General features: G+C 37.9%; 3 protein-coding genes across 6 annotated transcripts in view; 2 read left to right on the top strand and 1 right to left on the bottom strand.

Moving 5' to 3' along the window:
• The window catches only part of cdk5rap2 (CDK5 regulatory subunit associated protein 2), a 635,428-nt gene that overhangs the window by 166,291 nt on the left and 444,280 nt on the right, over window positions 1–24,857 (top strand). The gene's annotated exons all lie outside the window — the stretch shown is intronic.
• On the bottom strand, window positions 5,276–20,828 carry phyhd1 (phytanoyl-CoA dioxygenase domain containing 1). Of its 4 annotated transcripts, none has more exons than XM_087299615.1 (12): window positions 20,781–20,828; window positions 20,103–20,395; window positions 17,963–18,121; window positions 14,769–14,844; window positions 14,644–14,691; window positions 14,401–14,456; window positions 13,605–13,667; window positions 13,495–13,516; window positions 11,479–11,607; window positions 11,123–11,239; window positions 7,117–7,243; window positions 5,276–5,526 (listed from the first exon to the last, which is right to left on the bottom strand). In XM_087299615.1, exons 2-12 carry the CDS (start codon window positions 20,133–20,135, stop codon window positions 5,481–5,483), a joined length of 876 nt encoding a protein of 291 aa, XP_087155741.1. In that variant the 5' UTR covers window positions 20,136–20,395; window positions 20,781–20,828; the 3' UTR covers window positions 5,276–5,480.
• On the top strand, window positions 21,429–24,715 carry LOC137488857 (serine/threonine-protein kinase pim-2-like). The gene is made up of 7 exons (XM_087300529.1): window positions 21,429–21,856; window positions 22,365–22,808; window positions 23,168–23,262; window positions 23,437–23,487; window positions 23,608–23,983; window positions 24,284–24,457; window positions 24,545–24,715. Exons 1-7 carry the CDS (start codon window positions 21,571–21,573, stop codon window positions 24,643–24,645), a joined length of 1,527 nt encoding a protein of 508 aa, XP_087156655.1. The 5' UTR covers window positions 21,429–21,570; the 3' UTR covers window positions 24,646–24,715.

Raw genomic sequence — 24,857 nt, 5'->3', positions numbered from 1 at the left:
TTGGTATAGTGTTCTTGGGGTAGTGGGCAGTGCCATTTCTTCTCCAAACATGATGTGTAGAATGACTGCCAAAAAGTTCAATTTTGCTTTCATCTGACCATACTATAGTTTCCTAATAATCCACAGGCTTCTCCAAATGCTGTTTCGCAAACTTTAACCGGGCCTAACATGCTTTTAGTTCAGCAATGGAGTCTTGCTTGGTGAGCGTGCATGGATGCCATGGTGGTTCAGTGCATTGCTTATAGTTTTCTTTGAAACAATAGTACCCGCTGATGCGAGGTCTTCCTGAAGTTCTGCCCGAGTGGTTCTTGGCTCTTGGAGAACTCTCCTGATTATTCTTTGGACTCCTCGGACAGGGATCTTACGTGGAGCACCTGATCGTGGCCGGTTTATGGTGAACTTATGCTTTTTCCATTTCCGGATAATAGCCCCCACAGTGCTCACAGGAACATTCAGCATTCTGGAAATGCGCCTATAACCATTCCCATCAAAATGCTTTTCAACGATAAGACTATGCAGATCTTGAGAGAGTTCTTTGTTTTTACCCATCATGAAGTCTTTCCTGTGTGCCCCCTGAGTAATGAGAAGCCTTTATAGGCCATCAATTAGGACTAAAGCAGCTGATATCAATTAGTACTGATAGGGAGCAGGGTTTTTCTCTCAATACTGACAGATCTCCTGACTTTCTATGCCATTTTGCACCTTGTTATCTTCATGTGTTCAATACTTATTCCCTGTGTCATTTCACTTTATTTATTATGACTCAACTTGTATACTTAAATGTTCTGATTTCTTTGTATGAATTCAATATTTGGCTTGATGGCTACATCTGGTAGGAATTTTGTGTCAGTAGCCCACTTAGAAATCCCCTTACTGATAAAAATGCTGATGTGTTAAATACTTATTTTCCCCGCTGTATGTTTTTATATGTATTCGTTCATGCTGAAATGAACATGAAAATCAATAAATATTTCAGCCTTTTGCTAGTTCATGTTAGCCGTAGTTAACTAATGTTAAAAAAATGGAACCTTGTAATAAAATATGACCCCAAAATGCAATAAAAAACACTTATTAGAGAGTTCATAACCCTTGTAGAGTGAAAAGAAATGCACTGAAATAAATTCTAGTATAACCACTTTCTCTGATATTGTAGTAAAGCAAACTAGAAAACTTGATACTATTATAATGTGGCACAAAGTAAAGATGTCATTTCCTGCATCACAGCTGGCAACGAATGGAAGTTTTAGTGATTTTATTATGTGGTTTTAACTCATTTTTTGTATATGTCTATATTGTTTTTAATTCTGGTAAGTTATTTCTATATTGTTAAAAAAAATAATTTAGTTAACATTTCTTTTAAGCAACAGCAATGCTTCTAAGGTTTTGCTTTGTTACCTATAATGATCTGGATGGCAAAAATTAATTTGCTTCCATTAATGGTGCAGAAATAACTGCAGCTTCGTTTATATTGTGTGTTTGTATTTTCCAAGGTTTACATGCGATGATGATGATGATGTTGTTGTGAGTGTTCATTTTTGAGCGCTCCCAGAAAGCTCTGACGTCTTCAGACACCATTAATATTTCATTCACTCAAATCCTGCGTCCGTCACTCCAGTATAAATGACAGGGATTGAGTTGCACACTATTAAAAGAAGAAATGGAAAAATACCCTTTAACGGTGTCTGGGTCTGAGCTGCCTGATGAAAACACACACACAAACACACACACACACACACACACACACGTCTGAATGCAAAAACACTGAATGAAGGGTCTACATTTAGTTTGTGAAGGTGAAAATGTTTTGTCTTTATTTTTTGATTTTATAAAGCTACTTTCCAAATACATGTATTGTTAAAAGTGCTACATATGTGTACTTGAAAAACAAAAGAACAAATATATTTTGCATGCTAAATTGCCTGTTTTTGGAACTATATGGTTTTTGGGACATTTTCTTGACAATTATGCACATTCAGTGATATTTGCAGCTGTTTGTACGATGTTAAACTCTGATGTATAATGCTATATTTTACAAATACACTGACATATTGTTATAAACCTTGGCACTTGGCAAAACATTTTAGGTCAGCACCCCCTTGTGGTCAAACATGATAACGAAATGTCAAAAATCTTATGGGTATTTTTGCATATTGCCATGATTCTGCTTTCAATATATTCTTTAGATCAGTCTTTCTCAACTGGTGGGTCGCGGGAACATTTTCAGTGGGTCGCGGAGTGTGTGGTCAAAAAAAACAACAAATGTTTCATTTTTAACCTATTTTGCTTAAATGCTTGAAATGCGCGAGCGATAACTGTACCGTTTGACATGTGAAATTTCATTTAATTATAGCAATAAATATGTCAAAGCGCAAGTACGACCCGAATATGTAAAGTATGGATTTACATATATTGATGACAAAAAAAGGCTTAAAACCTCAGTGCGTCATATGTAGAAACCAAACATTTGTTGTTTTTACTTTGTAATATTTCAATAATTTGAGACATTTTGTTAAATGACAATAATAAAATATTGTTTATTTGTAAGTCTTGGTGATTTATCTGTCACAACTTGTGTATGTTAATAATAAAATACAAATTAATTATAATTCCTAAAATTATATTATAGTCCTAAAAATTTGGGCCGTGGGTTGATGACAATGTAAAAATGTGGGTCCCATGGCAAACCAGTTGAGAACTACTGCTTTAGATCATGCAAAGTTTTGTAAACTTTTTTTTATTTAGTGCACAAATTTGCTATTAAACGGCATCTAACATACTCGCTGGGTGTTCATGACCATGTTAACTAGGGATGGCTGACGTGAAACTGACGTTTCAACAGTGTCGAGGTGGTTGTGGTTGTCAATTGAAATGCCAAAAACGCTTCGGTGGACAGGCGCTCTAATTACTCCGCGCATCTATATCGCATTTGTATAATCTCATACTGACCACACCACAACGATTTATTTACAACGCCACCAATTGGTCAAAGTGAAAACTGTTAAGGCGCATGAGTTTTTTCTGTAGATGAGCGATTTATTTTATTTATTTATTATTATTTTATTTTTTCGTGGTTGTCAATTGAAATGCCAAAAACGCTTCGGTGGACAGGCGTTCTAATAACCAGGCACATCTCTCCATACTAGATTACTGCAACTCTCTACTAGCCGGGCTTCCAGCTAACTCTGTCAAGCCTCTTCAGCTGTTCCAGAACGCAGCAGCACGAGTGGTCTTCAATGAACCTAAAAGAGCACATGTCACTCCGCTGCTCATCCGTTTGCACTGGCTGCCAGTTGCTGCTCGCATCAAATTCAAAGCTCTGATGTTTGCCTACAAAGCGACCTCTGGCTTTGCTCCTTCTCATCTGCTCTCACTTCTGCAGATCTATGTGCCCTCCAGAAACTTGCGTTCTGTGAATGAACGTCGCCTCGTGGTTCCATCCCAAAGAGGGAAGAAATCACTTTCCCAAACTCTCGCATTCAATCTGCCCAGCTGGTGGAATGAACTCCCTAACTGCATCAGAAAGGCAGAGTCACTCGCTGTTTTCAAGAAACGACTAAAAACTCAACTATTTAGTCTCCACTTTCCTTCCTAATCTGCAATTGCCTCTCTGAATATCACACTAACTGTACTCAAAAAATTTTAATTCTCACATTACTAATACTTTCCTTCTTAGACTTTACAGACCTGAAACTTGCCTACAGCACTTATTCATTGTTGCTCTTATAGTTGTGTAAATTGCTTCCTTGTCCTCATTTGTAAGTCGCTTTGGATAAAAGCGTCTGCTAAATGACTAAATGTAAATGTAAATCTATATCGCATTGGGATTTTTTTCTCTATTTGCACTTTGAAAAGACTTGTTTCACGTTAGAATGGAAACCCAGCTGTTGACACCAAACTTCATTATGTTATTATGTCATTATCATCTCACACTGACCACATCACATCGATTTATTTACATCGCCACCTAACGGTAAAAGTGAAAACTGTTAAGGCGCATGTCCACCAAAGTGTTTTTCCAGAGCTGAGCGATTCAGGTTGTCAATTGAAATGATGCATTTTTAAGATAAGTTTTTTGAAAGAGCTGGCAAAAACGCTTCAGTGGACACTACTACGGTTTACTACTGAATGTACATTACAAATTTTAACTTAAATTACTCATTTTTATAGTTGCTTCTTGTTTTTTTTCATGATATCAATATGCTTAATTATGTCAACATGCAAAAATACAAATGGTTCTTAAAAATAGGCTTTATTTTATTTACTTTAGCTCTCAAACATGTTCAGATTCACCATTTAAAGGGAAATGTGACGTCCTTTCAGTCCATTACAAATATCATGCATCACCTGAGCCACTGAAGAACACCTTTGCTTTTCTATTGTATAACCCAGGACTAAAACACTCGAATATTATTTGGACGCTTTATAAATACGACATCTGCCTTTCCGTCCAATGCAATACGAAGGACTGGTAGCATAGCTTGTCGCCTTAAGAAGTGTTTTGTATTCAGATTAGCTGAATGCTATCAGTGGTTTGTCTGCATGGGTCTGTTCTGTAGAAGGCATGAACTGTATGCAATCCAGCTGTAGTGTCTTTACTGCTGTGCTAAAGACTGTATAACAGACATTTTGAATACAACTATGTACGTTTATACTTTGAGTTATTCATGATGTTTGAGGCCTTTTTTAGTTGTTTTTGGCGTTGAGTGCTTTTCACTTGGCAGTGCATTTAAATGGACATTTGCATGACACTTGTTTATGCGTAAACTTGTTTTTAAACTACCTGGAAATTGTAAGGAAATGTGTTATTTTATGCTCTATATTTTGACATCGGGATTGTTGGATTTTTATTTTGTAAATGTTGATTTTTCTTTTTTTATTCATGAAAATTGAAGCAGGAAGACGCTGTAAAAATATGACTTTTTTATTATTGTGTGAAACATGTTTAGTTGGAATTGCTGAATGTTAAATATCATGTTTTTGTTGATATCTTTATTAGGTTTTTTTAACTATGACTGAAAAAAAAAAATAAAATATATATATATATATATATATATATATATATATATATATATATATATATATTCCAGTCTGTAAATATGATTTGTATGTATTTCTCATTTACTTTCTTTGTCTGGAAATCCAGATTGCTCTTATCAAAAGTTTGTACCTTTGTTTTGGTTGCGTTGACGGAAATAAATTGAATTTCTAATAAAACGAATCTCTCATTTACTAAAATCTCATCGTCTGATGGCAGATTAGAAATAACACAAGACTCTTTGGTTAATAAAAACTAGCCTTTATTAACACTGTTATGGAATGTGTGTAAAATATACAGAATGATGGAAAATGTTTCACATTTTAGGGTCAGAATGGTCCATTTACAAAAATATTTCAATGAATAATTGCTGTCCAGGCTTTAAAAGGCTCATTATTGTGTTTCCGAGTGTATTCGAGGCCTCGTTTGCTGATATTTGTGTGTTTTAGGTGTAAAGGGAAGGAAACGGCAGCTCTTCAGTTGCTTGCAGCCTGAGAGAAAAACAGATTCACTTTATAACAAGCTATTAAACTACAAATATTTAGTCTATTGCTGTTTCCATCCAGTATTTTGCTTTCCATGCAATAGAGTGTATTTGTTTTCTTTAGCAGATTTAGCTACCCTAGCATTTATCCATTATTTTTCCAATAAGGACTTTTAAACAGTATTTGTTAAAGAGCAGGAATAACCAATGAACCATACCAAATATGTGAAAATCAGCTGAGAAGTCCTGAGGGGAAAAACTACAATCCTATGAAGCGTTGAAAATGATGTGATCAAATTAAGCATCTCAAAGAAATATAAAACATATACACACTCACTGGCCACTTTATTGGGTACACCTGTTCAACTGCTCGTTAACGCAAATTCCTAATCAGCCAATCACATGGCAGCAACTCAATGCATTTAGGCAATAAAGACATGGTCAAGACGATCTGCTGCTGTTCAAACCGAGCATCAGAATGGAGAAAAAATCTGATTTAAGTGACTTTGAACGTGGCATGGTTGTTGGAGACAGACGGGCTGGTCTGAGTATTTCAGAAACTGCTGATCTACTGGCATTTTCACCCACAACCATCTCTAGGGTTTAAAATAAAAGTTCTGCAGTTCGGCATTTCTGTGGGTGCAAATGCCTTATAGATGCCAGAGGTCAGAGGAGAATGGCCAGACTGGTTCCAGCTGATAGAAAGTGTGATTGTTTGGGGGATATTTTCTTGGCACACTTTGGGCCCATAAGTACCAATTGAGCCTCGTGTCAACACCACAGCCTTTATGACCACAGTGTCTCCATTATCTGATGGCTACTTCCAGCAGGATAACACGCCATGTCATAAAGCGTGAATCATCTCAGACTGGTTTCTTGAACATGACGATGAGTTCACTGTACTCAAATGGCCTCCACAGTCACCAGATCTCAATCCAATAGAGCACCTTTGGGATGTGGTGGAATGGGAGATGCCCATATATATATATATATATATATATATATATATATATATATATATATATATATATATATATATATATATATATATATATATATATAAGAAAGTGATGAAAACAAATGTTTTTATGATATTTTAACCTATTTTTATAAGTTAATCAACATTGAAATACATTTTTTAAAAGTTATAGAACATTTAACATCATATTTGTAGTTAGTTTGACTGATGCAAGTTTAAATGACTAGAAACGTTAATTTGAATCAACAAAAAATTGTAAGGCAGCAAGAATTTTCTCAGTGTACATACAGTATATAAAGTATTTTCTGAGCTTAGAAAAATTCTGCTTATGTAATTTGAGGTATTTCATGAGTGTAGGCGAAGCTAAAAATCTCATTCCGTGCTTTAACTCTGATTGGTGGATTTTCTGCACAGGATCATGGGTAATGTAGTTTTTCTGCAAGAATTATTTTATTGAATGACAGTTCACATAAAATGCTGAATTAATGCAAATAGGTGATCTTTTACTTTTTCACTATATATATATATATACACACATAAAATTACATGGAATGGATGGAAAGAGCGTATATCATCTGAGCCATGTGGCCTTTATTACCCAGCATGCACAGTTCTTACCAGTTCTCAGGGCTCCAGACGGTGTTTTCAGACTCCATAATGTGGAAGGTGTAAACGTGGCGTGAGGCGTCAGAGGTGTTTGCGGCACTGCGGTGGACCACTTCACCGTGAATCAGAACTGCTCCACCTGCAGGAACAATAATGATGTTTTTATGAAAACGATGCAAGATTATTCTCTATTGTTTTGATCTTTTCATTGTAACTACAGTATGCTTCACATATATTTCAAGCTTCGGCAATATTGTTTTTTTTTTTTACAGTATAGCAATTTAGAATTAGAATTTTGGTCACACCAAATGAATCAAAAGTGGGAATACATGCATTTATAATCTTATAAAAAATTCTATTTTAAACAAATATTCACTAAAAGAATGTATTCATCAAAAAATAATTGTGTGCTCATTTATACGAGGTAGCAATTTAATAATAATACTAATAAAACTTTTTTTTGGATGAAATCAGCATATAGACTATTTTCACATGACGTCACATGGTGTGCGATTTCACTCGATGCAGTGTATCTTTACTTCCGCCTACACAGAACTCCCCATAGACAACTCACCTAGTCAGCTGTATATTTACTACAGATACGGTTAGATGGGGACTACGGCTGTAGTCTATGACTAGGACTAAGACTATTAGATTATGAAATTATTTGCAACTTATTGTTAGATAAAGGCAGTAAAGATATTAAATTTAAACCACCCAGTAGGTGGTGAAAGGACACTGTCCAAAGGTCTTAATTCATTCAAATGGAGAAATTGAACAAAACATTAATGGATCACTAACGGATCCGATGGAACTGATTGACAACATACAATGCCATATGAGAAGATTTAATAAAGAATTGTACTCATGCTGGAACATTTTCATACAACAATTAATATACATTTATATTCATGGCAGCATTAAAGTAAAAATAAAACCATTTTTGAGGAAATAAACTGAATTAATATGTGAAAAGGTTGCAAACATATACTTTTCTTACCAAACAATAACTTGTTCCTATTCTTAATAACTTAAACAATCATTTTCAAAACTCGGAAAGAAGTTCAGTATTGAAAGAGAAACATTTGGACACATGTCCAATACTTTAAAGGTGCAGTATGTACGTTTGACACCCAGTGGTTGGACTAGGTATTGCACTCCTTAGTTCACCTCAGATCGTGACAATAAAATAAACTTAAAATTGAACTTAAAATCACGACTCAAAACCAAGCATCTACATGTAATAATGTTAATATGTATTATATATATTATAAACCTTACCATTTTGCTGGAGTGAGTGCATATTCTGTGCTTCTGAATGGCTGTATTTACATTTCTGTCGTGTTTCGTCTGGTACAAACAGTTAAATTACTTATCGCTGCAAATTCTGTCACATAGTGTGTTGATAGGACACGGGGTTACAATGTAACCTGCTTATCGAATGTTTACATTCATAATATTTACATTATTTGCTAATTTATAACCTCATGTGGAACTGAGTCTGCTACTGTCCACCGGAGGTCGCATTTCTGTCACAGACACATGCTTACAGAGCCTTCCTGACTGAATGAACGAAATACGAAGTTTTCCACCAAGGCAACCCGGGGTGCTGAAATATAATTGGCTAAACTGGCATTGGGTCGGTTAAAATAACCAAGACAGCGTTTTGGCACGGAAAACAAATATTCAAAGCAGCATATCTGACTTCAGCATTGTTTTTCAGATAAACAAGAATGTTCACTTGGCATGTTTCTGAAATATCTACAAACATATTATGGTATTTTTATGCTTAAGAAGAGTCAAAAACTCACATACAGCACCTTAAATAGTCTTAAATCACAATGTTAATATTTTCAGTTGCAAGTTTTTCAGAGAAGTATCCCATTCAATCAAAGGTAAATTGTAATAGACTATACACTTCGTTGAATAATGAATAATTATGGTGAAAGCTTTGCAGCAAAATAAAAAAGTATCATTTAAAACAGGGGTCACCAACCTTTTGGAAACTGAGAGCTACTTCTTGGGTACCGATTAGTGTGAAGGGCTACCAGTTATTAAATAACACATTTTTCTTAATTTACTTTTAATTATATGTTATTATTAATAATTAATTTACTTTTAATTATATGTTATTATTAATAATTAATAATATTCATCGATGTGAAGACATTGATCATGTTAATGATTTCTCACAGTAGTTGTCAACAATGATTTAACAAGTTAGATAAATATCAATATGCAACACTTCATTTGTCTGAAATCGTTTTTAAAGTTTTTTTTTAATATATAACTTAAAGTAATTTTCAAATTTACACCAATGCAAGCAGTATTGCCAGACGTACGATAATTATCGTATTTGTACGATAATTTCGACTTCTGTACGATGTACGATCAATAATGAGAAAAATCCTATAATGTACGATAATTTCAGAAATTTATGGCATTTAAAAGTAACTTCATTGTAATCTTCTGGCTTCTTATTGATCTAGCTGCATCTTTCCTGTACAGTCTGTGAGGAGTAGGTGAAGTTAGGCACGTTTTTTACTAATCTTACGTTGCCTCTTCTCAGCCAATCAACGTGGAGAATGGCTCTCTCTCACGAGTTAACGCTCCTGCTGCGCGTGCCCGTGGTTAGATCAGTAGTTTTCAGTTTGAGGTCGATCTTTTAAGCAATAATGTTAAAACAATTTGTGCTGTAAAGGAAGATGAGAAGGACGGGAGTTTTCCCTTGATGTTCTTGTTTTTCCCCATTCAAATGAGTCTTGTGAACGTGTTTTTTTTTTTACAAAGTTCGTCTCATCAAAAAGCATACACACCTCAGAAAATAAATCCCTCAACATCTGGCAACATGCAACATTCAATGACAGCAACTCAGAGGTGGAGTTTGAACCTTCCCACTAAGGTACCTAGTTTTTTTTAACGTATTGTGGTAATTTGCATATTGTGTCAAAACGCTATGTGTCTAGATAATAGCTGTATACTCTCAGTTTGACTCATGTACGATAATTTTCCTCCAAACACGATAATTTTGAGGTTCTGGTACGATACTTTGACATTTCCAATCTGGCAACACTGAATGCAAGTGTTATTTAAAAATAATAGCTATAAAAATATTAGATGCAGCTTACTCATATGTGGTGCTATGGTGAGCTATTTTTAGAACAGGCCCGCGGGCAACTCATGTGAACCTGGCAGGCTACCTGGTGCCCACAGGGACCGTGTTGGTGACCCCTGATTTAAAATATACTAAAATAAAACTGAAATATTTTACAACTTAAATAAATGCAACATTGTAGTGCAAATAAATAAATAAAAAAAATCTTACCACCGTCTCTCCGTATATATCATTTGTTTATTTAAAACAAGCTGACAACCTCAAAAATACCATCAGAATAGGAAAACAAAGAAAAATACACAACAAGGCAGTGGCGCAAAAAGGGGGTATGCAGTATATGCGGCGCATAGGGGCGCCACACATGGGGGGGCGCCATTGTGCCAAAACTATTTTTAAAATTACCCTTATTAAAAGTTTTAAATAATAAAAATAAATAAATATGTTTTGTTAAAAAAAATTATTTTGCATTTTATAAAAATATAACATTGTTATTGTTTAATTCAAAATCATTTAACACAATAACATGCAGTCAAACAGCCGAAAGTGTTCATGTAGATGTAACTGTTTAGATTTGTTTTTATTTTTATCAAAATAAACTGTCAAATCATACATAATATCAAAAGTTATAAGGTTAATCTGAAAATTTGTCTTCATTTATTATTAATTAATTAATTTAATTATTAGTTTGCCAAAATAAGAGGGATCACACAAAATTTGAACCCCCATACCCCTCAGTAAATGTGTAGTTGCGCCCCTGCAACAAGGCATGCATAAAAAACTAACAAAAAAATCTTTAAATAGGTATTAGTTGTACTTTGTCTTAAAGTTATTCATTGTTATTATTAACATTTTCTGATGACATTTCTACCAATAATGGTGTGCCGAAATATTCAAGTAATTCACCTTTTTTAACAGGAGCAGGAACAAACAGCTTGTCGTCATAATCCTTCTCTCGGCCAATGAAATCAGTCAGAGGAAATGTGCCTTTAGGTGTCCGCACCATTCGCCTGGTTATACCATCTTTCACAGATAAAACCCCACACATAAGCACATGCATGACTCTGATTGGTTTAATGCACATTATGCCCAAAACACACCCAGAACTCATTAGGAGAATAAGGACCGCCCTTGTAGACAATGCGCCTGGTGCACAGACTGTTTTTCCCATCCTTATAATAGCAAAAGTGGATTCAGACATGCCCTTAGTGCTTTAGTGCCATGCGTTTAGACTTAGATTAGCCCCATGTGTGTGATCTGACCGTTGTGTGATCCCGGGATGAACCACAGACAGCCGTTCTCCAGCATGGCGTCCTCCAGCGCAACCCAGACGCCCATGACTCGCCCCAGAGGCTGTGTGTACAGGAAAGTGGCGTCCTGGTGAGGAGTCACTAGAGACAAGGTTCAGAGGTCAGATTTATATTCATTTTTTGCAGTTTTTGATTATTATTATTAAAGAGCCCATATTATGGGTTTTTGAAAATTCCCCTCCATGTAGTGTGTAACACAGCTCTAAGTGAAGGGAAGTATCCAGGTAAGGCTTAAATCTGTTAGTGTACAGTGTTTAAAACGGTTGATTCATCTATAAAAGAGTCGACTCATAGTGCTTCAAACGAGTCGCCTTGATACCGATTCATTAGGTGTTTCGCCATGACGTACGAACGAAACCAAGTTATTCACGTGCACGCGCAAACTCGGGAGATTTCAAACCTGAGGCCCCGCCCTCTGACGCAGAAACCCACACACACACACACACACACACACACACACACACACACACACACAAACATGCCGGTCGATTGAAGTCACACTGCAGATGGATATTATATTGAGTCTCTACCCAAAGATGAAACATCAGCATTATAACCAAGCAGTTGGAAACTACTGGAAACTACATGCTACAAAGAATACTTCATCTGAGTTTGTTAAAGGAAGGATCAGTAAAGAGTAACTTACTGATGGACGTCAGGATTGGTTTCTTCCTCCATTTCTCAAGTGTAAGTACGTGCGATTAAAGTTGCCTCGCTGACTCTAGCTTGCAAATGTATTTAGTTGTGATTTGTTACTTGTAACCGCATGTACTGTATCAGGTTAACTGGCTATATTCTCTTATCGCGTGCAAAGTCACGTTAAAAACGCGACGCGTGCTGCTTTGTTTATGGAGCTCCGTGGAGGAGTAGTGTGTGTGTGCGCGTGCGCTGTGGTCCGGAGGTTTGTGTGTGTGTTTGTGTGCGCACGCGTTGTCGTCCGGAGGTGTGTGTGTGTTTTTGTGTGTGTGTGTGTGCGCGTGCGCAAGGACGAGGGCAATGTGTGTGTGTGTGTGTGTGTGTGTCTGTGTCTGTGAAAAGAGCAGAGTGAGAAGCTAGGAGATCTCCTCGACAGTTTTTGGAGTTTTTGCTCAATAAAATAGTCGTCTGAATTTTCAAGTCCATAGTCTGTATTTACATTGACCCACTGGCAGCTAAAATCCACGCCTACACTATCGAGCGTGTATGAACTGTGATTACTTTTACATTGCTGATTAGCTGTTTGGCATTTCACTCTCTGACTGAAGGCAGTCGACCAATCTCAACAGGCTGTCATCGGTCCAATCAGCGCAGATTAGCTTCGCGCTAAGGAGGGGTTTGGGAAAAAATGAATCACTGGACGATTCATACGGGAGTCGCTGGGATAATTAGGTAAAAATAAATGCAGATTATAAGACCATGAAAGTGTTTTTTGACCTTGCATGCATATTAAACTGTTGTTGGAGACCCTTACAACCAAGATATGACCCTATTTCATGTATAATATGGGCTCTTTAATTCATTAATTCTCCTTCAACTTAGTCCCTTATTTATCAGGGATCGCCACAGTGGAATGAACCACCAACTATCCCGGCATATGTTTTATGCAGCGCATACCCTTCCAGCTGCAACCCAGTAATGGGAAACACCCATACATTCTCCTTCACACACACACTCATACACTACAGCCAATTTAGTTCATCTAATTCACCTGTAGCACGTGTTTGGACTGTGAGGGAAAACGGAGGAGACATGGGGAGAACATGCAAACTCCACACAGAAACGCCAACTAGCTCAGCCAGGACTCGAACCAGCGACCGTCTTGCTGTGAGGCCACAGTGCTAACCACTGAGCCACCTATTATTATAATTCTTTTATATGATTACTGATTTATAAAAAGGTACACAAATGACATGGAATCCAATACAAATGGAAATCGAGGTCAGCTTTCAAACTGATTTTCTATTGGTTAAAGATGTGGGAGGGTCTTACCTTCTCCACCAATCCCGGGTTGCTGTTTGATGGAACAGACATGAGATATATTATTACTAAGATCAGAGTTTTTAACATTATTTATAAGCCTGCAGGGTGGAAAACTGTACCTTGAAGATGTACATACTCTGCAGAATGACTGGATTTATCAGCTCAAGCTTTTTACAGATGTTCTGCAGAAGAGAAATATACAAACGTACTCATTTAATATGCATTATGACAAACTAAAATGTCTTTTAAAAAATGGCAATATGAAAAAAGTAAGTATCTATTTAGTGTTTTTTCCTTTTAAGATCAGAGTTTTTTTACATTTTCTGTCAATTTTTATTTAAAAATAAATAAATAAAAATATATATAATAATTATTTTAGTTGTTATTCATTTATTGTTATTCATTCTTAGTCCCTTTATTTGTCAGGGGTAGCCACAGCGGAATGAACCGCCAACTTATCCAGCATATGTTTTACACAGCGGATGCCCTTCCAGCTGCAACCCAGTAGTGGGAAACATCCATACACGCTCATTCACACACATACAGCATGCGGCCAATTTAGTTTTTCCCAATTCCCCTATAGCGCATGTGTTTGGACTGTGGGGGAAACCGGAGCACCCGGAGGAAACCCACGCCAACACGGGGAGAACATGTAAGCGCCACACAGAAATGCTAACTGACCCAGCTGGGACTCAAACTAGTTACCTTCCTGCTGTTAGGCGACAGTGCTGACCACTGAGCCACCGTGCCGCCCAGATGTTATTCATTCTTAATAAAAATAACAACAATAAAAAACAACAATGGCTGGTTTGTCTGGTATCGAGGAAGCTTTCTAGCTCTAAAATTTGACTAAAACAAATGATTTTACAAAATAAGAGTTCGTTTCTATTCATTTCCATGAATGTTTGACATTACTTGAACTTTGGGTGAGTGGGTGACTCTTTTAAACAGCGGCTCATAAGCATGCAGAGCTGTGGGGAAGAAATGCAAATATATTAGAGATACAGTGCTTTAAATGTGAATATCTTAAATATTTCTTAAAGCGACAGTTCACCTCTCAATGTACATTTGGTGTTCATTTACTCTTGTACAGCTTGAGAGTGAGTAAACAAACAGCAAATGTTCATTTTTTCATGATCTGTCCCTTTAAACACCCACCATGGCCGATTTTATTCAGGGATTGTTCTTTCGGCACGATGAACTCTCCTGAAAACACAAGCGTTACATTATTAGGATGGATTTCCTCATCTCTGCACAGCAAACAAAACAACTGAATCCCAAACCTTTATCATCAAACACTCCTTTCTCAAAGAAGAAACGGATCTTATCTCCACTGGTGATGAAATAGTCTGCATTTCCCTGAAAAACACAAAACATGATGTACAGATTACTTTCTAGCAGGATGTTTCAAACTTCCCTGAAGAGGCTTCAAATGCATAGGTTTGACGTCATTTAACAAAACTCTGCTGCTATTTTGCGATTTCCGTCTGGATTTTGCCTACCCAAATTTAAAAGCTCCCCAAATCCACATGCAGAGGTGTAAATGCAAAAATGTTGTATCATTTTAAAGAAAACCCTTTGAAATTTCATAAAACACTATAGAAAGTGTTTAAAATATCTGTATATGTTGTCTGTGTTATAAGAAACAAATAAAAAAGAGGTGCTTTTTGTATTTTTTTTTTAAAAACTTAAATTTGAAAGTGTAGCTTTTAGGTTGTGTGTGGTCTAGCGTGCTGTAATTAATTTTGGTGATTCCTGCACATGTCTGTAATCATAGGAAAAAAGAAAAATGTCTCCACCATAATCTATGCAAAAGTTATTGTATTCCAACTGATGAGAGGTGCTGTACAAGCCACAGGGACCGATATTGTTTTCATATTTCACTATTCTTTTGTTTGATCAAACATAATTCACTGTGTTTAGACCACATCAGACATATAAAAGGATTACTTATGCACATCACCTCAAAAACAGAGGAGAAATGGCCCTGAAGGGCACAGCATAAGGTAAGAGATGACAGCTGTCTGTGCTATCTGGGGCTGCTTATTGATCATGAATGTATTGTTTACATTTCTGCGCCATGGAAACACCACAATTCATTCGACAACTGTTTGATATGTGAATATAATTCAGTAAAAAGAATGCAAGAACCGTATGAGCACCGGCAAGAGCTTTCATTTGAGCTATAACTTGTACATGTGTCATATATGAACCATATGAAAATGAACCAAAGTAAAATACCTAGCTCGGGTCTCCAAAATACTGTGTGTTTAAGTGTAAATAACTTTTGTACAGTAGAATAAAAACCAAAGTGATGCATATGTGCATAAAATATAGATTCTACACTTTCAAACGACACCACTTACGGGGGTCTGTTGCAATGCTAGCCCTTTAAATCTGAAAGTGAAAGTTGATGACGTCACGGACCCAGTACCGGGTACGCAGAGTTTAACTAGTGACATATGAGAGCGGGGCGGGCGGGGCATATCAAGTAGCTCTTCCTACATTTTAAATAGCCAATAGCGTTTTGTTTATATCATAGCTCAGCCAGTCAGATTTGTGACACTCCACTTTTTGGGGAGAAAATAGGCGTATTTTACAACATCTCTAGAGTTTACCAGTTGAGTTTTGCCTTTTAGCTTAGCACTGATCATTGGATTGGATTAGACTATTAGTATCTTTGTCAAAAATGTCCAAAAAGTTTTGATAGTTTTTTGATAACTTCTGTATTTCCACTGTGTAGTAAGACTGTTGTAAAATAAAAATAAAAAGTTGTCATTTTCTAGGCTGATTTGGCTGGGAACTATATTCTCATTCTGGCGTAATAATCAAGGAACTTTGCTGCTGTACAATGGCTGCAGCAGGCACAATAATTTGGGTAATAGTTTGCACTGTGGGGGAAACCGGAGCACCTGGAATCATTCCAATTCACTCATGAAAATACTTCCTTCTTTGGAGTGAACCCAGCATAACAGTGTCCTTTTTTTATCTCCCCCTGTTGGTTTGGTGTGCCCTTAAATGTCCTGCGAAGTGCATTGATGCATGCATTTGATATTCAATGTCTGACGTAATCTCAACTGAAAAATTAAGAGAGGCCGGGACATAGAGTGGCTGAGAGCAAATGAGAAGAGGCTGAGCATGTCAGATACAAGAGAGCATCTGATTCGTCAAGATTCAGGCACGTGCACACATAAGGCTCAACCTGTGTAATGCACATGCCCTTTTTAGTCTTGGATACAAAGTGCCCTTCCAAAATGATCAAAAGTGCCCCCGCGACACCCCCCCCCCTCCCGTCCTTTAGTAGGCGCGCGACAACACCGCTCATGAGAACACGTGTTAACCCCCCTCCCCTACCCTCCCCCGCTCTACAGTACGCGCGCGTCAACACCGCTCTACAGTGCGCGCGCGACAACACCGCTCTGCAGTGCGCGCGCGACAACACCGCTCTGCAGTGCGCGCGCGACAACACCGCTCTTCAGTGCGCGCGCGACGACAACAACGCTCTTCAGTGCGCGCGCGACGACAACAACGCTCTTCAGTGCGCGCGCGACGACAACAACGCTCTTCAGTGCGCGCGCGACGCCAACAACGCTCTTCAGTGCGCGCGCGACGACAACAACGCTCTTCAGTGCGCGCGCGACGACAACAACGCTCTTCAGTGCGCGCGCGACGACAACAACGCTCTTCAGTACGCGCGCGACGACAACAACGCTCTTCAGTACGCGCGCGACGACAACAACGCTCTTCAGTACGCGCGCGACGACAACAACGCTCTTCAGTACGCGCGCGACGACAACAACGCTCTTCAGTACGCGCGCGACGACAACAACGCTCTTCAGTACGCGCGCGACAACACCGCTCTTCAGTACGCGCGCGACAACACCGCTCTTCAGTACGCGCGCGACAACAACGACCCCACCCCCGTCAAAGTATCAGGTGACATCAAAAGAAATAATGATCCATTTAAGTAAGATTGACAAACTGCAAGCTTTGGATATTTATATAATTTTTATAATTTCTAAACGCAAATTGTCAGTATTTTGGAGCACACTAGCTAACAGATATCCTTAAAACTAACTGAAATAACAACTTTATTTGAATTTTACATGATCTTTAACATGCATCACACTGCGTTTATCTTTTCTTTTTTTAAACAAAAACAGCAAAACACATTTATATAAGTACACGTGTGTGTGTGGACAGCCTCAGTCACAGCATCATTCTGCCTTTGTTTATTGTGAATACACTCCCTCTAGTGGCAAAAATGACACACTTCGCCTTTAATGCTAAGATACAAAACAAACTACACCAGCAGCAGCATTACAATGTATGCACATACAGTCTTACCTGCATCTTTACCCATCAACATGTGGATGCATGTGAACAATAAGGCATAGAAGAACATTGGTAATGACACTACTTCAAATGCATTATGATAAAGATGATGATGCATTGTGGGTATTGAGACAGAGTTTACCTGCGTTTTCAGCTGCTCGTCATGGTCGGTGGAGAACTGTGTCCTGCAGTGTTCAGGAACGTCCATGCGCTCGATAATCTCACTCATGCGCCCCCGTAAAGCATCGCACTCCTCTGGAGACAGAAGGCCTTCCAGCACCAGATAGCCCTCGTCCCGGAACTAAACACACACACACACACACACACACACACACACACACGTGATTTACTCAATTGGAGATATGATGAAGAAATGCTCTTCCAGTTATGATGGCAAAACATTTAATGGCTTTTAAAAATGTTCTTAGTACTTAGATCAACAGGTGGACATGGTGACTCAGTGGTTAGCACTGTGGGCTTACAGTGAGAAGGTCGTTGGGTCGAGTCCCGGCTAGGTCAGTTGGCATTTCTGTGTGGTGTTTGCATGTTCTCCTCGTGTTGGCGTAGGTTTCCTCCCACAGTCTAAGCACATGTGTTGTAGGTGAACTGGATGAACTAAATTGGCCGTAGTATATGAGTGTGAATGAGAGTGTATGGGGGTTTCCCAGTACTGGGTTGCAGCTGGAAGGGCATCCGTGGTGTAAAACATGCCGGAATAGTTGGCAGTTCATTCCGCTGTGACAACCCTTGATAAATAAAGGGACTTAGCTGGAGGAAAATGAATGAATATTATATTATAATGGTTTTTTCCCACTAATTTTTTGTTATTTTTTCTTTCACTCAGTCTTTCTGTTAATAACTTTGACATGGTGTCTACGTTATTGCATCTTTTTCTACAATATGTTTATATTGTGTATATACTTTCTCTCTCTCTCTCTCTCTCTCTCTCCTTTGTTAAATGTATATTAGATATTTATATTACAAAGTGTTCAGTGTAAAAACGGAAGTCTTTTATTTAGAATTAATTACCATTACGGATATAAACGGACACACGGAAAGATCGCACATGATCACGGCATCTCAGCTGTGCGGTCTGCTACGGACTAAAGGTTTAGCTTTTGGTTTGATTGGAGAACAAGGTACTGACACTTCATTTAATATGGTTGTTTGTTTGTATTGAGTTTGTATATTGAGTTTAAGTGATGTCTGTTTGTTTGTATATGGTTTTCATATTTGCTTACATTTGGTTTCATTTTCTCTTTGTATACAAGCTCTTACGGTGTAAGGTGTCTGGATTACGGTGCAAGGCCTACGGTATAAGGTGTTTGATGTAGACGACGGCGTCAGTGAAGTGAATGCTGCACTGAAATAAATCATGGCAAAACACCAGTGAAAGAGTCAATCCTTTATTGAACCAGGGAGCTACACTTTCTTTTATTTAAACGTTGAGATTTTTGTTCACCAATTACAAGGACCCCTAGCTCTCTTATGTGGGTCCCTGGACCCCAGTTTAAACATTCAGAAATGACCAGCCAAATCCAGCTAAAACCAGCTTGACCAGCCTGGTTTAAGCTGGATATAGCTGGTTTTGGCTGGACTCCCAGCTTGGCTAGGCTGGTCAAGCTGGTTTTAGCTGGTCATCTCCCAGCCTGACTATCTAAGACCAGGCTGGAAATGACCGGAAACCAGCCTGGAAGTGGCCAAAATCCCTCTAAAACCAGCCTGGTTGACCAGCTAAAACCAGCCAACCAGCATAGACTGGTTTAAGTTGGATTTTTCAGCAGGGCATTGTATTTTAATTTATTTATTTTTGTCTAATTTTATGGTTTTGTAATTGATTCACTGTAAATCTGACATGTCTCAGTCAGTTTGTGCAAGATTATGTTTGGACTGAGTTTGGCTTAAATTGTTATGCTTTTGAAAGGCAAATAAAAATAAATAAATAAATAAATAATATTTAAGCAGGCCCCGCCTCTTTTACGCCCCCTTCACGCCACATTCCTTTCTTCCAGCACGTCCAGTTTTGTAGGGAATTACGTAACACTTGAATAAAAGTTATCTCGCACGTGCTTTCGCGTTTTTAATAGTTTCTGGTTCTGAACGTACACAAATCTAACACATTTACTTTAAAGACGCGAAAGACATGAACTGTCATCAAATAGCAAGATAATCGTGCAATTCTAAACGTGTTTACAATCGTTGATGAATATATCGTGCACATATAAATAACCAAATATAGAGTATTTAAGAGATGTAGTCGCAATTTCGAAGTGGAATCTTACCTTTTGCACGTCTTGGTCTGTCAAGACATCCATGTTGATGAAGACTGGGCTGAAATGAAGGCTGACTGTCTCAAATCTCTCTCTCTCTCTTTCTCTACAAATAACCACGTGGTTGCACCAGGTCAAATACGATTAAACTGTAACCATGGTGAAGCAATAATTGGATTTTGAACAGTAACTCTTTCACTGCACTGAAGCAAACTCAGATGTACATTCATAACTGGTTGACTTTGAAGCATGTAAACATGTGACTCCGTGAACTCATTTTCAGTGTGAACCGGTTAAACTCCGTCCTGTGGAGGATGAAAATCAATGTATTTGCAGACTTTAACGTGCACAGCTGGATATTTAACGTTTCCACATTATAAAAAGCGAGAGAGATATATATTGTTTAAAAAGTATTCATTAGCCGCCAAGTGCGCTAAAACTAGCCTGTTTATTTTATGGCAATAATTAAATACATTTACTAACGAACATTTGTGATTAAGAAACGTTAGTAGCTCTAAATTAGTTGACTGGAATGCTGTGACGGTGTTAGCATGTAGCATGTTCACACATAAAATAAGTCCAGTTTACAATTAAAACCATTTCCTACCTTTTGTTGTAACTTAATAAAATCTACTGCAATTAATGTCAACAAAGATGTTTAATCCACAAGAATTTGATCATTATTCCTACCTGTTAGCGTTCACATCGGTTCAGTCCTTATTTAGGCTAGAGTGGGTTATTTTTTGTGAATGAATCTATGATTTAAATGAATTGTGAGAGTCGATTCATCCTTGACCTATTCATAAATACAACAGTTGCTTTGTTGCTGAATAAATGTCTTATTCACTTAAGACAGTGTCCTACCACCACCTACTGGCGGTTTCAGGTAATACATGGATAACTTCATTTTGTTTCATATTTTTACTTTTTAATTTATTATTTGAAGCATTATTCATTTAAAAAGAATTCACAAGAATAACGAATTTATATAATCATAATATATAAAATATAATATAAATGATAATAATAATACTGTTAAAATAAATAAATAATTGATAATGAAAATATAAAATAACGAAAATGAGCTACTCAAAATAAATGAATCACACACACACATACACACACACACACACACACACACACACACACACACACACACACACACGTATAAATATACATAAACATGGTAATAATTGTAGTAAAAAGCAAAGCGCAGAAAAAGTTGTGCATGACAGAAAAAAATACATAGGCCTAAGTGCAAAATTAATTTAATTAATAATTGGAAAAATGTGTATAAGCAGGTGGCTGTGTGAGCACATTAAGGCGAATGAGCCAGTCAGTCTAGCGCGGGCTTTCATTAGAAGTTTGTTGTGTTTTAAAAAGTCTCTACGTAATACCAAATGGAATTGTGGAACTCTGACATCATCGGTGACAGTATAAAGCTTTTTGACGTAGCAGAAACTCTCATTAGCTTCTTTGGATGTCTAGTAGTTCAGTACTTTCTGCGATTCAACAGTACAGTGATAAAATGGCATTTTCAAAACTGATTAACCGTCTGAAGAAAGCGTTTGGTGTTAAGTGTGCGAACGAACAACCGTGTGAGCCACTCGAACCCACCGGCAGCACGACAGAGAATCACCGTCATCTGATGACCGATGACCCGGCCGTCGCTGCAGGAAAACAGGCAGGGAGACAGAAAAAGAGGAAACTCAAATTGTCTCCCATCTTCTTCGCCTGTTTTTCCAGAAGAAGAGCTACTGTTGTTGGTAAAATAGATTTATGAGCACTTTTAATTACTAAAGCATACTGTTAAACACACCAAACACATCACATAAGTGTTTAAAGATCAGAAATGAACATTAACTGGAAGACATTTTAGAAAGATAGTTTCTTAAAGCCACAGTTCACATAAACAAGACAATTCTGTCATAATTTACTCCTTAAACCTGTTTGAGGTGCTTTCAGCCATTGACTTCCACAGTATTTTGTGTTCCTACAATGAAGGTTAATGGCTGCTGATTTCAGGAATTTTCTTTAGAATTTGTAGTTTTGTGTAAAAAACAGAAAAAATAAGAATTATTTGTATTAGGATTTTTTATTTCAGTGAGCTTTGCCTTTAGATATATAGTTTACTTGTTTGCTAATTCAATGCAGAAAAACCTTGAAGATCATCAATAAAAACACATTGAGTAATGTTTCTGCAAATGAACTGTTCAAATATCTTGTCAAAAAGAGTTGTAGAGTCATATTAATGATGTTCCTTCCTCTCTTTAGATCAGCTATGTGTGCAGGAGATCCACGAACTTCACGCAGAGCCCATCAGTAGCTCTAAATTCTTCTGCACTGCTGTGAGCAACCTGGAGCTGGAAGTTCTCCAACCTCCAGCTCTTGATGATCCAGCAGACGAAGATTTGGACTCTAAACCTGAAGTGAACAGCTTTGACTCTGCAGTGGTCATTGAGAACGACTCTGCAGAGCTTCACTTCCCAGCAGACAATGAATCCTCCCTCAGCGAGGACAGCCTGGAGCAAGAGCTTGATAGTCCTCCAAGTTCACCATCTGATGAGGACAATGAACTTCCAGTGAGCCAGCAGCTCATAACAGATGACATCTGTGACTCTGCCCTGGATGAAAACTCGAACCCTTTACCAGATCAGGTCTCACAAGAGGACTCTGCTGTGAAGTCTACAGCAGATGATGGGACCTGCTTGGACAATAGTAAGTTTATTGCTGGAGTTCAGAACATTTGTTTAGGCTCATCAAACTTTGTAAAATTATACAGTTGAAGTCAAAATTATTCGCCCTCCTGTGATTTTTTTATTCATATTTTTTAAATATTTCCCAAATGATGCAGAGCAATAAAGTTTAAGTATTCAGAACTTTAAGCTGAACACTGGTATCTTGAAAATATCCAGTAAATATGATGTACTGTCATCACGACAAAGATAAAAGACATCAGTTATTAGAAATGAGTTATTAAAACTATCATGTTCTGAAATCTGACAATAATTCTGACTTCAACTGTTTGTGTTTTTATTTGGTTTATAATTTAATGACATTTTCTTCATTTTTAACAGATGACATCAGCTGCTGCTACAAACTCGGAAAGCAGCTTGGTGAAGGAGGTTTCGGCTCCGTGTATGAGGGGATTCGCATACAGGATGGTCTGCAGGTATTCATTTTTGTAGACTCAAATCCTCTGATGAAGTTCCCTGTTTAAAGAACATCATCAGAGCTTTCATTGTTTGGACATTTCTGCTGACGAATGAATCCTCTGTTCAGGATTTATGACTGAATGAAATGATCTCCGTGCACATGTTAATTGTTCAATTGTTCCTTTAAACAGGTGGCAGTTAAATTTGTCCAGAAGACCCCAAATATGCAAGATGTCAGCTCTGTGAGTAGACTACACTTTCTGTTCGCTGTGTTCAGTTTATAAAGTCTTATATTTATTATAGACCACAGGCTGTGGTCAGAAACCCTTGTTTGAAAACCAACATTATTATTTTGTTTTCAGTCATGTGACCAGCCACTTCCTCTAGAGATCACCTTGGCAAACATGGCCAGCGGTGGCTCCAGGTGTGCGAACATTATTAAGCTCCTGGACTGGCAGGTCTTTGAAAACCATTATGTCATGGTGATGGAGCGGCCTAGTCCAAGCATGGACCTGGAGGCATTCCTTGAAGTCAGCGGAGGAGTCCTCAGTGAGAAAACAGCACATACCATCATGAGGCAAGCTGTTTATGCGGCCAACGTGTGCTGTTACCGCGGGGTGTTCCACCGGGACATTAAGCTTCAAAACCTGCTGGTGAACCCCGACACACTGGAAGTCAAGCTGATCGACTTCGGGTGTGGAGACTTCATGATGGAATCAGCCTACAGTATCTTCTCTGGTAGGTGTTTTGAATAGTGTGGTCAAAAGTATCGACTTCGGTACCAATCGATTCTGACATTTAACAAGTCAATTTGAGCGCTGTTAAACACCACTGATTGGCCATTGGTGTTCACATGCTCAGCAAATATGACTGTGATGAGTGTCGGTATCGATTGGTAGTTGATACTTTTGACAACACTAGTTATGAATGTGCATAAGCATTATTAATATACGTATTGAAAGCTGGTTAATTAGCACAGCTGAAGCCCATCTGGTATATATATTCAACATGATGCTAAACTAAACGTCTCTCCTCCAGGCACAGAAGCGTACATCCCGCCAGAGTTTTATGAAAAAGGATGCTACCGGGCCAAACCAGCGACGGTCTATTCTCTTGGGGTTCTTCTGTTCACAATGCTCCATGGAGAATTCCCATCAGCGTATGACCTGTACTACCTCCAACATGACTGGTCCAAATTTACCCTCTCTCAAGGTGAGATGTTCATCAAAGAACAATTAAGCAAAAACGGTATAATAATAATAATAATAATAAGCTCACCTCTCCATTTCTTCTTCACAGAATGCTGTGATATGATGAGGGCTTGTCTGCATGAGAATCCAGAGTGCAGAATTCCTCTAGAAGAGATGCCTTACCACGACTGGTCCATGCTGGAGTTCTGAGTCACATTAGCAGAATGTTTTGTATATTTGATTTTTGTACATGTCTGTAATAAAGATATATTTTATTGAACTCACTTGTGTTGTGGCTTATATTGTGATCTAGCCCCAGTGTTGTCAGATTGTGTGGATTTAAAATGGTTTTGTATGGGGTGACAAAAACTTGGCATGAGGTTTGAACAGCATCCAGTCCTTTCCAACACACACTGCAGTTG

This window comes from Danio rerio, chromosome 21 (genome assembly GCF_052040795.2).
Source record: "Danio rerio strain M-AB ecotype USA chromosome 21, GRCz13ab, whole genome shotgun sequence".
In the NCBI taxonomy this organism is placed as follows: Eukaryota; Metazoa; Chordata; class Actinopteri; order Cypriniformes; family Danionidae; genus Danio; species Danio rerio.
Note: the sequence above shows the minus strand (reverse complement) of the source record. Positions and strands in the feature narration are given on the sequence as shown.

Bases quoted from the DNA above. Each gene is read 5' to 3' on its own strand.
- phyhd1 (XM_087299615.1), bottom strand. From the start codon at position 20,135: ATGGATGTCTTGACAGACCAAGACGTGCAAAAG. The intron at 14,457-14,643 runs GTGGGTGTTTAA...TCTTCCCCACAG, and splicing joins CCTGAATAAAATCGGCCATG to CTCTGCATGCTTATGAGCCG. The intron at 7,244-11,122 runs GTGAATTACTTG...TTGTTCCTGCAG, and splicing joins TCCTGCTCCTGTTAAAAAAG to GTGGAGCAGTTCTGATTCAC.
- LOC137488857 (XM_087300529.1), top strand. From the start codon at position 21,571: ATGTCTAGTAGTTCAGTACTTTCTGCGATTCAACAGTACAGTGATAAA. The intron at 23,263-23,436 runs GTATTCATTTTT...TCCTTTAAACAG, and splicing joins GCATACAGGATGGTCTGCAG to GTGGCAGTTAAATTTGTCCA. The intron at 23,984-24,283 runs GTAGGTGTTTTG...TCTCTCCTCCAG, and splicing joins AGCCTACAGTATCTTCTCTG to GCACAGAAGCGTACATCCCG.